Source organism: Corvus moneduloides, chromosome 6, assembly GCF_009650955.1.
Source record: "Corvus moneduloides isolate bCorMon1 chromosome 6, bCorMon1.pri, whole genome shotgun sequence".
NCBI lineage: Eukaryota > Metazoa > Chordata > Aves > Passeriformes > Corvidae > Corvus > Corvus moneduloides.
The window spans coordinates 1-11,987 of NC_045481.1; the positions used below are offsets into that span (position 1 = coordinate 1).

Below are 11,987 nucleotides of genomic sequence, written 5' to 3' on the forward strand. Positions count from 1 at the left end.
CCCCAGAAGTGCACAAAATCCCAGCCCCTCCCAAGATGCAGCTCCTCACACCAAACCTTGGGAGAATCCCTGGTGCTTCCAACACCGCTGCAATCCCACCTGGAGCTGAGCTTACAGGGTGCTCTGCCTAATCCACATGCAAGCCTGGATAGCCCAAAGCCTGCAAGAAAAGAGGAGGCAAAGTGAAGGGGAGAGGGGAAAAAACGGAGTTTTGGGTTTTCCCCGTGTTTGCAACAGGATTGAAGGGCAGCATGGAGAGCTTTCATGGAAAAGAAGTACCAAAGGCTGCTTCATTCCCAGCAATTAGCGCTGCTCAGGTTGAATCCAAGAGGACAAATGCACCGGGATCAAACAGGAGCGGCCGACACGATGGGTTATGACACAGATCTGTGAAGCTGGAGCCTTCTTTCTTCTCCCGGGCTCTCCCAGAAATTCTCCATGGCCGGACGTGCTCCCACTCTCCCCGCTGGGGAGGATGGACTTGGATAGCCCGGGTGACTGGTGAGCCTAAAACAAGAAAGTGATGCAGTGATCCAAGTGTTTTTCCAAGGAAATGACATATTCTCTGGACCTGGGATAACCCATATCCCATGGCCTTCTCCAGGAAGGGTCCCAGCTGGATATGGTCTCCCAGAAAGGATTCCATAGGGGCTCACCTTTTGCCTGGAGCTTGGCTGAAGTCCTCAGCAATGCCAGGGAATGTGGCCATTGGAGGCTTTGGGCAGCTTTGGCTCATTTGCCTTTTTAGGCTTTGCTTCCTTCTCTCAGCCTTCCCACTGGATTGTGGCCTCCGAGGAATACGTAAATCCCGTTCCATTCCTATTCTTTCGGACAATTTTTTGTACCGTTCCTGTACAAAACGAGGCCCCCTGTTCGGATGCTTTCCCCACCGTTCCCCGGCAGTTTATCTGCCACTGCATTCCCTGCTGTTGCTTGGGCCTCTTCCCAGGTCTCTGAGCTCCTTCACAAGGCAGGAGATCGATTTGGCCCAGGAAACTAAACCCTCCCGAGGAATGTCTGATGCCATCTCCGCATTTGACAGCTGATCCTTGTGCTCAAGGATCCCTCTTTCTTCCTTCAGCCAATTCCAAGGCTCGCTGCCCCCAGCTGGGATCAGTCCCCAGTCTGATCCCTGCACTCTTCCCTGCCGGGATCCTGCTCAGGAATCCATGGGCTACGAATGTAAGAATTCATTCTTCCCACCCCTGCCCAGTTCCAAAGGATTTGGTGTCTGCCTTACCCGGCTGGAGCCCGCTTCCAACTCTGTTCTTGCTGCTTCTGCTGCTTTCCATTTCCCAGGAATTCCACCGACGGAGCGACAGCGATTGTCCAGCTCCGCCCGGATTCCCTCTGTTGCGCTTTTGGGTGCTGGAAGGATATCAAAACCAGGGTCTCTGGGGCTTTACTATCAGGAAATTACATCCCCGGATTTGTTCACTTCCAAATACTATCTCTTCCCAACAAAGCACTGGGCATCCAAGGAATACAGAAAGTGATGGGGCTGACCACTGCTTACTCCTCTGGAATGTCAGAGCTTGGAAAAAAAGGGCAGTTGAGGCTTCTCCTGGTGCTGCCCGTGAGGTGTATTTTACTTAACAGCCCCTTCCCGTGTCTTTCCCTGTATCCACCAAAAAATCCACCCGTTCATTCCCCAGCTGCTTGCTTCCTCCCTCTTTTCCTGTATCCAACAGAATTTTAACAGGTGAATATTCCCCTCTGCAAGAGCACCTTTCATTCCAAACCTAAGAACAAATGAATCACTTCCCTTTGACCGTCCTCAGTAGGATTACACTGAGAGCAGTGGATGGAAAATGATCCTCTCCTGGTCCCTGCTGGATTCCCGGAGCAGGGATTCTTTCCCTCTTTCACCCCCCCACGGTGCCCTCCTCCCCCTCCCTGCCCCACCCGCACCCTATTCAGGCTTTGTTCCACAGCTTTTGCCTCCAGACCTCAGATCCTTTCGTTCTACAGGAGCTCCCAGCAGCTCCACAGCCTTTCCTCTCCCATCCTGATCATTTCTCCAAGAATGGAGCTCCACATTTCAATTGCCTTCTCTTTTCTCTGACAATTCCCACCAATCCAGACCTAAAACTGACACAAGGAACACTCGGTGCCCACAAATCCAAACCCAGACCCGGCCATCCCTAAACCAGCAACTCCCGGACAATTTGCGTTCATTCCAACCTAACACTGAGGACTCACCCAATCCTTCAAAATTCCCAAGAAATATCCTGTTGCCTTCACAGCTCCCAGGGGATTCTGCTTTGTGCTCACACGGATTTGGGACTTCCCTGAAAAAAACCCGTGCAGGGCACGCTGGAATCCCCGATCCCGTGAATCCGGGGAGCGTTAAAAGCTCGGTCCAGCCTGGGCCCCCGGAAATTTTTGCCAACTATCCCCCAAGTCCTCGGGATAACAGAACTCTCTGGTACTGCATTTTTGGCGTTGGAAAGCCTGGAATTACTCTATTCCTAGTGCTGGGCTCTGCATATGGCCGAGAAAATCCCGGCCTCCACACAGACCCAGATTCCAAACTTTTTGATACATTTCAGCAAACCGAGAAATTCACCTTCCCTGCTTCTTCTTAAGGGCATCCTTCTCTTCCCTTACCCGGCGGGCTCTCTCCCACTGGGGGTGGGTTTTCCCCTTCCCATGCTAATTAGTCCCTACTTCTAGGAGGTTTAGGCACCTTTCTTCCCTGCGAGGGATTTCTTAACACAGCTACCGAGGCTTTGGGAGTCTTCTTTATCTTCTACTTCAGGAAAAACACCCTGTGATCCATAAATGCCACAATCCAGACGCCCAACTTCAACAAGACATCCTTTTTACCTAAAAACACACACTCTCAACTCTTAGATCTTTTAAAGTTTTACCCCCGCAAAATTCCCCTATCTTTCCACCACTGAATTCCTCAGTCCTGCTTCCAAGGATTTCTTGAATACCACGGGGCTTTTCTCAACATTTACCCCCACGACCTTCCCTACGTGCCCACTGCTCATCACCTCATTTTTCCCTCAGTGTGTTCGTTCTCCACCCCAGAGAGTTTGTCAAGTGTTGCCTCCAAAATGTTCCCCTTCTGTCCACTACTGAGTTCCCCATTTTGCCTCCAAAATATTCCTTCTGTCCCCTCCAGATTGCATCCACTTTTACCCCCAACATTTTACTTCCTCTACAATATTGATCAAACCTTTTCCACCCCAAAAATGTGCATTCTCTCCCTTAAACAGCACCTCAGCTTTTCCCTCAAAAATGCCCCAGAGGGAAACTCAGATTCAGCCCCCAAACTCCCATCTTCCTACACAAACAGTTCTTGTGGCCCCTCTCAATTCCCCCAGGCTTTCAGCTAAAGGAAGAACTGGAAGCCTATTCCCTCATCTCCGCCCTTGTTTTGCTTTCCTGGAAAACCTTGCGATCCCACACTTTCTCCAAGAGATCTGCTGGGAGTACTGGAAGGTTTGCTCTGTCAGAGCGCATGGAGGGTTTACAGCACTTGTTCCTCTGCATCTTTACCCTTTTATCAGGTTTCCCCTGGAACGGTGCTGTGGGAGAAGCTTGGAACTACCAGAAATGGATCAGGTTCACATTTCTGCCCCACCAGTTTTTATCTGGTTTGAAATTCCTGGAATTACCCTCAAATGTGCCCTAGAACACTGCTGTGAGAGGATCAATGAGAAGAACAGCCTGAAAGCAGAAAACCACCTCCAGCAGCAGCCAGAATGATCCCATTTCTCTTCTTACCTGGTCCTGCCAGAGCTCCCAACAGCCATTCCCATTCCAAAACAAGAGCTGTGGAAGACATTCCTGCTGTCCGTGAGGGTGAGGTGGCAGTTCTGGATGTTCTTTGCTGTGGAATCAGACAACAAACAGAGTGTAAAGGATCTTGGTGGTCCCTTCCAAGCCAAACCAGCCCGTGATTCCATGCGTGGATCAGCACCTGTCCCAGCTCCATTCCAGAAACCTCCTCCCACTAACCCAGAACTTTCCTTTTTCTGCTCAACATCAGGGATTTGCTGCCGAGTGCCCCGAGCAGGGGACGCCTCAGCCTTCCCTGGGACCGCAGCATTCCCTGGGACCGCAGCATTCCCTGCGCTGCCTCAGCACTCCCTGCGCTGCTGTTCCACGCCGATCCCGTGGTCCAGCGCCTGTGCGGGCTGCAGTGCCGGGCTCTCCCCACAAGGCGGCAGCACCGGGAGCGAGCAGCCCCGGCCGGTCCCGCTGGCTCGGGGCAGCTGCGCCTTGAACCCGCCCTGAGCCGGCGGGGCCGTGAACACAGCGGGCACAAAACCCCACCGATCCCCTTTATTTCACCCTCAAAGGCACAGGATCGCAGCATTTCCTGGGCTGGAAGGGACCCGCAGGGAGCATCGAGTCCAAATCCTGGCCCTGCACCCCAAGAATCCCACCCTGTGCCCGAGAGCCTTGTCCAGACCCCAACTCTTCCCCCAAGATCCTGAAAACACAGCGGGGCTGGGAGAAGGATGACAATGGAGAATTTTTTTTATATAGATCTCCTTGTACGATCGTTATATAATATTATTAGATAGTCCAGGAACCCATCCCTGTGCCTGGACACCCATCCCTGTGCCGGGACACCCATCCCTGGGCCGGAATACCGATCCCCCGCGGCCCCCACCGTCCGCTCGGGGCTGTCCCCGTTCCCCGCTCACCTCCGAGCCCGGAGCACCCGCCCCGGTGCCCCCGGCCCGGCAGCGCTGCTCCCCGGGCTCTCCGCCATTGCCGCTCCCGGCGAAGAAGGGCGGAAGTCACCGGGACCGCACCAATGTGGCTATTCGACCTTCTCAAGATGGCGGCCGGAAGGACCCCGCTCCGTCTATTCGACTGCCTGAATGCTCCCGCCTGCCCCAGGCGCCGCTGACCCCACAGTCGGTGTCCGCATAGCGGGAAACGCCTCAGAAATCTGCGTGCAAGCGCTGGGCTGGCGTCGGCGTCGGCGTTGCGTTCAGGCAGCCGAATAGACGCACCTGGGGGGGGGGGCCTTCCTTGCCGCCATATTGAGAAGGTCAGAAAGCAGCGTACACGGCCGCCATCTTTAGTGTGGCGGTGATGCAACTTCCGCCCTTCGCCGCCATCTTGGGTGCTGGCAGAAGCCACTTCCGGTCGAGCCGCCATCTTTAGTGTGGTACACTTAAGGGCCCCCGCCGCCCCTCACAAGGGCGTCTATTCGGCTGCCTGAATCCGGCCCGGACTCCGACGCCGGCCCCGCGCTTTCCGCGCGATTTTCCGCGGTGCTTCCCGGTGCGAGGACACGGCTGGTGGGGTCAGCGGCGCCGGAGGCGGGCGACTGCTCCGCGACCGGCGGCAGGCATCGGCAGGGACACCTCTCAAAGGGGCCTAGTGCGTCCGCCATCTTGAGTGTGGCGGAAGTGTAAACCACCCTCTGCAAGGTCCTGGCAGGTTCTAATAAAAACGTCACTTAACGCCGTCCCGAGAGCGCGGAACTGCGCCTTCCTTTCCGAGCCGCCTCCTTGAGAGCGACACGCGGGCGGCTCGATTCCGACCGTGCCCGCCTGGTGCTCCCCGCCCGGGTCGCGCTGCGACCGCGGGCCTCTGCTGCCCGCAAAACAGGCCGCCCGCCCCCCGCGCTGTCATTCCTCGCGGTCACCGCCCCGCACGGGCGCCCACTCCTTTCCATAGCTGTGGCCCCACTCATGCACGGCCGTGTCCCTCGGCGCTCCGAACCGTCCTTCGCCCCTCCCCTCCGCTGACAGACCCAGCCCCGCTCGCTCCCGCTCCTTGCCCTTGCCACGCTCGGCAGCCACCGAGGCCGCCGCCCGCCCTCTCGGCTCAGCCGGCACCGGGCGGCAGCAGCGCCGGGGCGCCGTGTCGGGGGCGGGCAGTGCCGCGCTTTCGCCACCAGGCGGCAGCAGCGCCGCCCAGCTCAGCCCGGGGGCAGGGACAGAGCAGAGGGAAAAGCCGGCTCTGGGCGCTCTGCAGCTCCTGCAGCCCGAGCGTCTCGGCTCCTGGGGCCAGGCGCTTGCTTCTTTCCTTCCTACAGAAAAACGCCGGCTCGTTATTCGCAAAACTTGCTGATCTCTATTCCCAGCTTCTTATATTCCTGTATGCGGCAGAGCAGAGAGAGAGGGCTGGCTCATTTCAAAATGAATTTACATCTAAATCAGTAGCACTTGCCTATAGATGTAAAAGTGAAGAACTTAACAGGTTTTAGTATTCTGCACACATCCCTCGCTGGGAGGAATGGTAAAAAGTTAAAAACGAATGAAATGTAAAAAGTAGAAAGTTAGAAACAAAGTTACAACAGCAGAAATTTAGAAACAAACAAAGAGGTCAAATACAACAAACAAACAAATTTCCAAAGGTCCAAAGTTAAAAACAAACAAAGTTAGAAACAAAAAAAAAAATTAGAAACAAAATTAGAAAGGTAGAAATTTAGAAACAAACTCAGAAAGGCAAGTGTTGAGCCTTTGACAGGGTACCCTTCCTTCTCGGACCAGGGTGAAAGAGCAGAGGAGGCTGCTGTTCTGCTGAGTTCTTATTTCACAGTCTCACAGCTGTCTTGAAGGCAGAGTTCGAATGGGGTTACATGATAAAGCCAAGCAGCAGCAGCAGGCAAAACCAGCTTCTTCTATATGCTCCATACACTGTATTTTTTCTTACAGAAGTGTGGATTCTATTTGTTAATTGACCAGTAAGATTAACACACCATTCTAGTTTTCTTTTTCTTAACCCATCCTGGTCTAATTCTAACACTCGTAAGCCTCACACAAGTGTTACATCTGTATTACACAGATTTGCACATACAGTTTCGATCAGCTCTTATTGTTTATGTGAACACTCCATCTAAAAAATATGAACAGTGTAATTCTATCTATATTTTGTCTAAAGTAAAGAATTCTGTGAAAAGGTAACACTGCTGCAGCAAGAGCTGTGTTTAAGATCTCTGCTACAGCTTTTTCAGGTTTAAGGCACTTAGCATCTATTTCTACTAAAAGTTAAAAATCTGTATTTCTATTTCACTTTGGTGTGGCTTCATGGATGTCAGCTTGTCCAAAGGTTTTAATTCAAACCTAGTGCTTTGGCTTCCCTCTGGGCCCGAGGCCAGAGGAGCCTTCACTCTAACAAGAAGGTTAGAAACAGAAAGGTAAAAGTTAGAAAGTAAAAAACAAATTTAGAAAGGCACAAAGTTAGAAATGTAGAGTGTTAGAAACAAACAAAGCTAGAAAGGTAAAAATGGGGAGAAAAACAAAGGTTTAAAGTTTCAAAGTTACAAACAAACAGAGGAGAAAGGGACAAATCTAGAAAGTTAGAAACAAACAAAGGTAGAAAGTTAGAAAGGTAGCAACAAAAATGGTAGGAATGTAGAAAGGTAGAAACAAGCAGTATAAAGTTGGAAATGTAGAAAGTCAGAAAGGTAGAAACAAACAAAGAGAGAAAGTCAGAGATGTAGAAAGTTAGAAACTACCGAAGGTAAAAATGAACAAAGGTAAAAGGAGAGAAAACTTAGAAAGGTGGTACAAAGTCTTAAAAGTAGAAACAAAAAAGGTAGAAAGGCAGAAGGTCAGAAGGGTAGAAATGAACAAATGCAGAAAGGTAGAAACGCAGAAATGAACAAAGGTAGAAATGTAGAAAGTTAGAAATGAAGAAAGATGGAAAGATAGAAAGTTCAAATGGTAGAAACAAACAAACATGTCAAGTTAGAAATTTAGAAAGGTAGAAAGCAACAAAGGTAGAAAGATAGAAAGGTAGAGAGTCAGAACCAAACAAAGGTAGAAAGTTAAAAAGGTAGAAATGAACAAAGGTAGGAAGTTGGAGAGGCAGAAAGTGCAGAGGCTGGCAGCAGCCATTCCAGCCTTAACGAGAGCCCTGAGTGGAAGAGCAACTTGTTACACTGATCTTCACTTTGCTAAGCGCCTTCTGCTTTCTTGGGAAAGATGCAGAGCAGGCAAATGACTACAGGTAGAAGCACCAGGTGTGACTGTTCTTCCTTCACCTCTCAGAAAGCTGGGGGGTTTCATGTTTGAGTCAGTGGCCTAGAAGGGGCAGAAAGTCTGCCCTGACAAGTGTGTGGGCATGGATCTGTTTTGTCTTTCCCTGTGCCCATTGCCAAAACTCTCTTAAAACTTTCCCAAAATAGAAACACAAAGACTGGGGCAGATCGTGCCTGAAGAAAGAGTGGTCTCTGTTTTTTTCCAAGCTGCTACAGAAACAAAGGTAGAAAGGTAAAAATGAACAAAGAAGGGAAGGTGAGAAAGGTAGTTCTAAAGTCAAAGTCAGAAAGAGAGAGAGAGAAAGTCAAAGTTGGAGAGAGAAAGTCAAAGTCGGAGAGAGAAAGTCAGAGAGAAAGAAAGAAAGTCAGAGAGAAAGTCAGAGAGAAAGAGTCAGAAAGAAAGAGAAAGAAAAATAGAGAGAAAAAGGAATAGAGAAACAGAAGAATAGGGTTTGAGAGAAAAAGAAATCGAGTTTAAAAGAGAATTAGTGTTGAAGAGAAAAAGAGAAACTGAGAAATAGAATGACCGAGACATCCAGAAACAGTTAAACAGTGAGAAAAAGATAAAGACTTAGAAAAAGTCAAGTGAGGAATAGACTGAAAAGTAAAGCAAAGCAAGAAATACGGCGAGAAAAATTACTAAACCACACCAAATGAAGAGAGCAACCAAAAGGGGGGAGGGGGGGTATCTTTATTAGGGTTTATTCAACTTTATTGAACGAGGGTTTTTTATTTACACTTCAGCAAAGCAAGTGGAAACAACAATGCACACAAGCACAAGCACAAATACAATCCATATGCACACTGGTCAAAGTCCAATTGACATACAGAGCAATATGTGCAAGTGCAGCAGCAAACACGAACACAGAGCAACACAAGCCAACCCCCTATCAGTACAATGTAACAATTGTTCTATTTCTGGAAAATTCATTACATTTTATTGTTCTAGGAACCCAAAGCAACAGCAGCACACGGAGAAGAAAACACTCATCCACCACACACCTCCTTCAGCTGACACACAAACCCACCCTCGCTCTCGTCTCAAGAGCACCCCATGGGAGCGCGGTTCCCGGGAGCCCCAAAATCATCCCGCCTGACAAATCCCCGGCACGGTCGGCACCCAAACCCTGGCGATGAACGGCACCTCACAGACCGGCCGGGTCCCAGATAAAAAAACCCAGCTGGGAGGGAAAAAATCCCCAGCCAGCGCAGCTGGGTTGTTTTTACTCTAAGTTTAAAAAGTAGCTGAAAGGCAAAACTCCCACACACAAGGTCAGAACCATTCCACACCCGCACTCTTCTCGCAGGCAGACAGACACAGTCACACACACACACACAGTCACACACCCTTCAGCTTACACCCTGACTGCAGCCCTTACTCAAAACATTCCAGCCATGAAGATGCTCCGACACAGCTTCTGGATGCTGCTCCTCGACGTCGAACGGCGCGCGCCAGGAAAATCGGCAGCGTCGGCGACCACGGAGATCTGAAGCCGCCTCGGGGACCTGCGAGACAACGGGAGGCAGTCAATGAGACGCCGAGGGCTGGGAGTTATTCCCACACCGGGCCCGTAAGTCTTCTACCCAAAAACCCATGAAAAAGAGATGAACCACTAAGTTTGATAACTCTTCTACTTAACCGTGACCCTACGTGCCGGGGCAGGGCAGCTCAAACCCAGAAAGCACACAGGGAAGTGTTTTACCATGTACAGCCCCGTGAAACAGAGTGGGCCGAGAGGCAAGAACTAAAACGCAGGGGAAAGCAGGGATTAGATACAATAAAATGTCGGTAGGGCCTTTTTTAAGCTGAACCTAAGTCGATCACTACATCAAGTTGAACTCTATGTTAACTTCCAAAGACATATGTCTTTTCAAATCTTTTCAAATCCAGACAGCTGGTTTAGAACTTCTGTGTTGCTGTTTAGACATCAAGCTTTGGGGCTGAGGTTTTTTTATTCCCAGGTGCTTGCTGGCAGTAAAAATACACTTCACATCTGCAGTGTGTGCACGTGGCTTGGGCTGTGGATTCTGGGGCAAAAAAAAATCAGGAATCAGGGAAAGAAAGAGATGGAAAAGAGAAAGAGAAAGGGAATGTGAAGGGAAAGGGAAAGGGAAAGAAAGGTGGAAGAGGGAAAGGGAAGGGAAGGGAAGAGAAGGGAAGGGAAGGGAAGGGAAGGGAAGGGAAAAATTAGACATAAAAATAATATTAAACCCAAAAATAAAAATAAATATGATGCCGCTCCCCATCCCGTTCCCCCGTTCCCCATCCCGTTCCCCCGCTCCCCCATCCCGTTCCCCCGCTCCCCCGTTCCCCATCCCATTCCCCCGCTCTCCCATCCCGTTCCCCGTATCCCACGCCGTTGCCCCGCTCCCCCATCCCGTTCCCCGGTCCCCCGTCCCGCTCCCCCGTTCCCCATCCCGCTCCCCCGTTGCCCCGTTCCCCCATCCCGTTCCCCGTTCCCCATACCGTTCCCCCGCTCCCCCATCCCGTTCCCCCCCGTTCCCCATCCCGTTCCCCCGCTCCCCCATCCCGTTCCCCCGCTCCCCCATCCCGTTCCCCATCCCGTTCCCCATCCCGTTCCCCGTTCCCCGTTCCCCATCCCATTCCCCCGCTCTCCCATCCCGTTCCCCGTATCCCACGCCGTTCCCCCGCTCCCCCATCCCGTTCCCCGGTCCCCCGTCCCGCTCCCCCGTTCCCCATCCCGCTCCCCCGTTGCCCCGTTCCCCCATCCCGTTCCCCGTTCCCCATACCGTTCCCCCGCTCCCCCATCCCGTTCCCCCCGTTCCCCATCCCGTTCCCCCGCTCCCCCATCCCGTTCCCCCCGCTCCCCCATCCCGTTCCCCATCCCGTTCCCCATCCCGTTCCCCGTTCCCCGTTCCCCATCCCATTCCCCATCCCGTTCTCCCGCTCCTCGCTCACCGCCCGGGCCCGTCCATGCCTGCCCGCCCCAACCGCTCCCGCCGATTCCAACTGGCCGCGCGCCGCCCCGAGCCGCCTCCCCATTGGCCAGGCCTCGGCCCGCCCCGCCTTCCCATTGGCCGCTGGGCCCGTCAATCACGCGGGAAACCCCGCCGCCCGCAGGCGCTGTCCCACGGCGGCCGCTGGAATGCGGGCCGGGCGCATCCCCAAGGGAAAAGGAGGCACAAAATGAGGAATTGGGAAGTAAAACGGGAAGGCTGCGCAGCGCCCGCGGCGCCCCGACAACGAGGAGCAGCCCCCACTCATCTCCCCATCTTCGTTTCGCACCCCCGAGCCCTGCACGTTATCAGGGAGCAGCCCCAACCCTCTCCCATCATTAACTCGGAGATATTCCATGGTTTTTCCAAACTGCTGAATTTATTGTGCTGAAGAGCCGCTTCATTCAGCACACACCGGTCCATAGAGCTGCATAGAAAAGTGCTGAGATACAATTCCAGGCTTCCCCAGCCCATCTCCAGGTGTCACCCCCAGCCCTCCCAGGGGCTCCCAGTTCCCAGGGCAGAGCAGAACCAGCACCCAGCCAGCAGCCCCTCGGTCCTGCGAGGTGTGTGGCACTTCCAGAAGTACACCATGCCTTGGAGCAAGCTGGCCAAACAACTCCACACCTAAACCCTTCAATCCCTGCAAGTCAAGGCAGACTCACAAATGCCCAAGAATTCGCACCTACAATGGAAAAGTTAAAAGATCAACGTCTGCCTGAACTGCATTTGCAGGGTCCAATTGCACCCATTTTGCTCTGCCTCACGCTCGCAAATTGCCTGGAACGTGCTGTGTACAACAGCCTGGAAACCATGGAAAACTCTTGACACTGGTATCCCGATGCCTCTTGCAGACACCCAGCTCAGGGAAACCTTTGCAGCAAAGCACATCCTAAAGGAGCTGTTTTCCCCGAGGAAGCCCAGCAGCGGCAGCGCTGCCCCAGAGCACAAAGCAGCAGCTCTGCTGGGGAAGAGCATCCTTCAGTTCCTCTGCTGCTCACTTGACCAGAGAGCTGTTCCTAGGCCACATTCACTCCCCCACCCTGAAGGAACTACCTGCACC

General features: G+C 52.4%; 1 protein-coding gene and 1 long non-coding RNA gene across 9 annotated transcripts; both read right to left on the reverse strand.

Annotated features, from left to right (window-relative positions):
- Positions 1-6: 6 nt before the first annotated feature.
- Positions 7-1,312, reverse strand: LOC116445754. Its single transcript, XR_004240869.1, has 4 exons — positions 1,241-1,312; positions 657-850; positions 280-507; positions 7-160 (listed from the first exon to the last, which is right to left on the reverse strand). It is a non-coding gene; the product is annotated as an uncharacterized LOC116445754 (long non-coding RNA).
- A 48-nt stretch (positions 1,313-1,360) lies between these two features.
- On the reverse strand, positions 1,361-5,432 carry LOC116445756. Of its 8 annotated transcripts, none has more exons than XM_032112724.1 (4): positions 4,668-5,432; positions 3,739-3,844; positions 2,203-2,291; positions 1,956-2,085 (listed from the first exon to the last, which is right to left on the reverse strand). In XM_032112724.1, the coding sequence occupies exons 1-4, from the start codon at positions 5,128-5,130 to the stop codon at positions 2,042-2,044; spliced, it is 702 nt and encodes a 233-aa protein (XP_031968615.1). In that variant the 5' UTR covers positions 5,131-5,432; the 3' UTR covers positions 1,956-2,041. The 8 variants fall into 8 exon arrangements, with proteins under 8 accessions (XP_031968619.1, XP_031968617.1, XP_031968615.1 ...); XM_032112723.1 differs by having other exon boundaries at positions 1,957-2,091; XM_032112728.1 differs by lacking the exons at positions 1,956-2,085; positions 2,203-2,291 and adding an exon at positions 1,361-1,392.
- Between the last annotated feature and the right edge of the window lie 6,555 nt (positions 5,433-11,987).